This window comes from Propithecus coquereli, unplaced genomic scaffold (genome assembly GCF_000956105.1).
Source record: "Propithecus coquereli isolate 6110/MARCELLA unplaced genomic scaffold, Pcoq_1.0 Scaffold3, whole genome shotgun sequence".
NCBI classification, from domain to species: domain Eukaryota; kingdom Metazoa; phylum Chordata; class Mammalia; order Primates; family Indriidae; genus Propithecus; species Propithecus coquereli.
Genome location: NW_012148618.1, coordinates 12,320,419 through 12,325,906, shown reverse-complemented (window position 1 = coordinate 12,325,906; position 5,488 = coordinate 12,320,419). Strand labels below are relative to the sequence as shown.

The following is a 5,488-nucleotide window of genomic DNA, read 5'->3' as shown; positions in this document are numbered from 1 at the left end:
AAAAAAAAAACAGATAACCACATTGTAAGAAAACTATAGACCAATATCTCTCATCAACATTGATACACAAGTCCTGAACAAAATAGTAACAAGTAGAATCCAGAAATATATAAAAAAGATAATACATCATGACTAAGTGGAGATTGTCCCAGGAATGCAAGTATCATATAACATGAAAAGGTAATGCCTCATATTAGCAGAATTAAGGAAAAAAACCATATGATTATCTCAATAGTTACAGAAAAAAAATTGACAAAATTGTGCCTTTATTTATGATAGGAAAAAAAAAGCCCCCAGCAAACTAAGATTAGCAGGAGACATGTCCCTAATAAAAGTCTTTCTTAAAAACCTGTTGCTAAGCAGGATATGGTGTGTACCTGTAGTCCCAGCTACTCGGGAGGCTGAGGCAAGAGGATCACTTGAGCCCTGGAGTTTGAGGTTGCAGTGAGCTATGATGATGCCTGTGAATAGCCACTGCACTCCAACCCAGGCCACATAGCAAGATCCCATCTTTAAAAAAACAACCAAAAAAACTATTACTGACACCAAAGACATACACTACAGAAGAAAAAACAGACACATTTGCCTTTGTTGAAATTAAAATATTTTGTGCATCAAAAAACACTATTGACAGAGTGAAGTGGCAACTCACAGAATGGCAGAAAATACTTGCTAATCACATATCTGATAAGGAATTCATGTCCAAAATATACAGAGAGAACTTCTAAAACTCAACTGCACAATAAAAATCAAATTCAAAATGAGCAAAAGACTTGAATAGACATTTCTCCACAGAAAATAGACAAATGGTCAATAGGCATAAGAAAAGATGCTCAATATTACTCATCATTGGAGAAATGCAAATCAAATCTACAATAAGATACTGCCTCATACCCATTAGGATGGATACCACAAAACAAACAGAAAATAAATGCTGGTGAGGATATGGCAAAATTGGAACCCTTGTGCACTGTCGACAGCAATATAAAATGGTACTGGTTCTGTTGAAAACAATATGACAGTTCCTCAAAAATTAAAATAAAATTACCATACAATCTAGCAATTCCACTTCTTGATATATACCTAAAATAATTGAAAGCAGGGTCTTGAAAAGATATTTGTACATCCCTGCTGATAACAGATTATTCATAATAGCTAAAACATGGAAGCAGCCCAAGTGTTCATCAATGAATGAATGGATAAGCAAAATATGGAATATACATAAATGGAATGTTATTCAGCCTTAAAAAGGAAGGAAATTCTGACATATGCTACAACATGGATGAACCTTGAGAACAGATGCTAAGTGAAATGAGCCGATCCAAAATGGCAAATACTATTTGATTCCATTTATATGAGGTACTTTGTGTGGTCAAAATCATACAGGCAGAAAGTAGAATGGTCGTTGCCATGCGCTGGGTTTGGGGAGAATGGGGAGTTGATGTTTAATTAATATACAGTTTCAGTTCTGCAAGATGGAAGAGTTCTTGAGATGGATGGTGGTAACGGTTGCACGAGAATGTGAATGTACTTAATATCCCTAAACTATACACTTTAAAATGGATAAGACGGTAAATTTTCTATTATATCCATTTTACCACAATAACTAAATTGAAAAAAAAAAAACCAGCTATTACTGGCCAGGCACGGTGGCTCACGCCTGTAATCCTAGCACTCTGGGAGGCTGAGGCAGGAGGATTGCTTGAGCCCAGGAGTTTGAGGTTGCTGTGAGCTAGGCTGACGCCACGGCACTCTAGCCCGGGCAACAGAGTGAGACTCTGTCTCTACAGAAAATAGAAAAATTAGCTGGGCATGGTGGTGCACTCCTGTAGTCCCAGCTGAGCAGTAGGGTCGTTTGAGCCCAGGAGCTTGAGGTTACAGGGAGGTATGATGATGCCACTGCACTCTAGCGCAGGTGACAGAGCAAGACTGCCTCAAAAATAAATAAATAAACACATAAATAAAAATTTGGGGGAAAATAAAAATGTAATCCAATAAAAGGATAAACATTTAGTAAGAGATATATGTATATACATACAATCATACATGCATAGACTATCTCTGGGAGATTACACAAGACATTGCTTTTCAGAGGATGTACCTGCTAAGGCAACTGGTGCCAGATTGGAAGAGAGACTTTCTTTTCCTGTATAATCTTTATTCATACATGCGTATACACACGCACACTCTTGTAGATTCATTGCCTTTTCAAAATATTTAAATTACTCAAAAAATAGTACTATTCTGTGGCTAAATTTACTTGAGTAAAAAGAAAAAAAAAAGTATTATTACTATAGTTGGAGACACTAGAGGGTGCTATATGAGCATATTTGAATAGACCCTCCCTTGCCAATTACCATTGATTTTAAGTAACTGATTCAGAAGTTTAGTTATGAGTAACTCATGTCCATTTTCTTTTCTTAGGCTACGTGTATGGAGCTGCCAGAGGAACTGCTTCAACTCAAGGACTTTCAGAAGCAGCGCAGAGAGAGAGCTGTGAAAGAATATAGGATGAATGCACAGGGCCTCCTGATAAGGACAGTGCTACATCCAAAGAAATTATTGACAGAGACAGCAGGAAAAGAGGAAAATATCAAAGGTTTTTTATTTTGTAAAGATTCTCAGACAAATAAATCTCCAAGTTTTATTAATATATGTCCTGAATCTCATGACGATGTGAATTTTCTGAAAGAAGAATCTAAGAGTAAAGAAACTACAAAACCTCAACCTTTACCTTCCATAAAGGATGGGGAAGCCAGTGAGGATTCCAGTAACAAACTCATTTACCTGGCATCAAAGAGGTCAGAGGACCAGAAAATAACTCAAAAAGAACACTTTACAATACCGAAACATGAGTTTCAGGCAAATTTATCTTTGAAAGAAGAGATAGAACAGTTATTGATGGTGAAAAACAAGGAAGATTTAAAATGCACAAAACAAGATGTTTCAGCGTCTCCTTCTCTTCTTCAGGAAACCAGAGTATCTCCAAGTGACGTGTTTCATCCTTTAAGAAGAGCTGTGCTTTCCACACTGCCTCCCTGTCCAGCCTTGGAGAAGACTGATCCCTGGATAAACCCTTCTCTAAATCTGCCTTAGAGATTTGCAATTTGTTCTTAAGGCCATAAAAGTGGCCCATTTCCCCTGCCATCAGGACCTTCCACAGTGCTTAAGTTCCTCATGTAAATTTCATAATGTTCAGTTGCAGGCTTCGGGGAAAATTACATCCTCTTGCTTACTCCTACATTCCTGGTATTTGGATTAGAGTGGGAATGAATAAGTTAAATAATGGAAGAAGTAAAATTTCTGATTATGTCACTGTGCAGTAATGTTCCCAGTGGCCAGAGTGAATTATTTATCATAATTTGGGTTCCTCTGATTTGAAGAAAGGAAAAATCTTGCTCTTAGTATCAGGAAGAAGCTATAATTTTTAAATTTTTGTTTTTTGTTTTTGGCTTTCAGATTGGTTTGAAAGGAGTTGGTAAAACTATTAGTCATGTGTTTTTTAAAAAATTGGTACCTGACAACTTTACCAGTGCTTTTTTCTTTTTAAAATATTGGCTTTATGTTTGAATTTTGAATGTTCTATCTCATGTCATAGACAAATATTAGTTAATGTTATTGTAGGAATCAATACTTTAGTTTTAATTTCTTTTTATTTCATTTACTTTTAGAAGGTTTTGTCCATTTTCCTAACAAGGCAGGGACTCCGAGCTTCTTTTTATTATGTCTGTTACGTAAACTTGAAGTTTGACTCTGTTCTCTTTGCTTGGAGTGGATATACTTTCTTATGGTAAAGAAAGGCAGCTTGTACTGCGCCTTTTTTATGTTAAATACTTACAAACTGCTAACATTCTTTTGTGTAAAATAACCAATAAACCTGTTTTCGTGTTAGGTTATCTCTCACTTGTCTTCATCGGGTCAGAGTCAGAAGAGATGTCTGGATTTCTAGGTTCAGTTTATAAATCTGTAATTTGACTCTGTTATAGGACTCTAACTCTCTGTTACCTCATACACCGAGGGAGAATCTAAGATTAGGAACATCCTTGTCTACAGCAGCCAATTCTATTATGAGGGCCACCAAAAGAATTGCTGTGCCCTTCCAAATTCTAGAGCCCAGATCTAGTCTGAGTTTAAGATTAGGGCAGGCCCAAGAGCAGTTGGCTCAGCCCTGCAGTTGCCTTGTCTCACTTTATCCTAGTTTAGAAAGTCACTTGGGCCCAAAGTGATTACTGGTTCATCTTGGGTGGATGCATCTTAAGGTTGAGTCCAGAATGTGGCTAATCTAAGTTTACTCTGGAAATGGCATGAATTCCTAGAATTGATTTAGCTTCTTATGGAAGCTAAACACATATACATATATGCTACAAAGTATTAATACAATGTAGTTGTCTTCATATTAAATAAAGGATTTTTCTTTCATTATACAGGTTTGTGACTATACTTAAAAATAGCAACAGGGCCAGGCACAGTGGCTAACATCTGTAATCCCAGCATTTTGGGGAGGCTGAAATGGGAGGATTGCTTGACCCCAGGAGTTCAAGGCTGCAGTGAACTATGATCAGGCCACTGTGCTCCAGCCTGGGTGACAGATCAAGACCCTGTTTCTAAAAATAATAAATAAATAATTAAGTAAGTAAGTAATTAAAACAGGACTGTTTTAGGCTTTTACTGCATTGTTCAGTGTGGTAGCCATTAGCCATATGTAGCTATTTAATTTGAAATTAAATTAATTAAAATGAAACAAATTAAAAATTCCATTCCTCAGTTACATTTCCCACATTTCTGGTACTCAGTAGTCCTATATGGCTAGTGTCTACCATGTTGAACAGCACAGATTTAGAACATTGAAAATCACAAATTATCGAAACTGATTCCGGAAGAAATAGAAAACGTGAATAGCCCTAAATCGATTAAAGAAATTGAATTTATAATTTAAAATCAACTCAAAAAGAAAACTTTGCATTCATTTATCTTCACTGGTGAATTTCTATCAAACATTTAAGGAAGAAATAATATTAATCCTTCTAGAAAATAAAAAAGGGGGGCATTTCCTGACTTACGAGGCCAGCATTACCCTGATACCAAAACCAGATAACTGGCCGGGCGCGGGGGCTCACGCCTGTAATCCTAGCACTCTGGGAGGCCAAGGTGGGCAGATCGTTTGAGCTCAGGATTTTGAGCCCTGCCTGAGCAAGAGCGAGACCCCACCTCTACTAAAAATAGAAAGAAATTAGCTGGACAACTAAAAATATATAGAAAAAAATTAGCCAGGCATGGTGGCTCATGCCTGTGGTCCCAGCTACTCGGAAGGCTGAGACAGAAGGATTGCTTGAGCCCAGGAGTTTGAGGTTGCTGTGAGCTAGGCTGGTGCCATGGGCACTCTAGCCCGGGCAGCAGAGTGAGACTCTGTCTCAAAAAAAAAAACAGATAACCACATTGTAAGAAAACTATAGACCAATATCTCTCATCAACATTGATACACAAGTCC

The 5,488-nt window shown here is 37.2% G+C and overlaps 1 protein-coding gene across 1 annotated transcript in view; it reads left to right on the top strand.

Moving 5' to 3' along the window:
- Window positions 1-3,096, top strand: part of EXD1 (exonuclease 3'-5' domain containing 1) — a 37,189-nt gene extending 34,093 nt beyond the window's left edge. The window contains exon 10 of the mRNA XM_012649249.1: window positions 2,425-3,096. Coding sequence (XP_012504703.1) covers window positions 2,425-3,096 — 672 coding nt within the window. The remainder of the gene's footprint in view (window positions 1-2,424) is intronic.
- The last annotated feature ends 2,392 nt before the right edge of the window (window positions 3,097-5,488 follow it).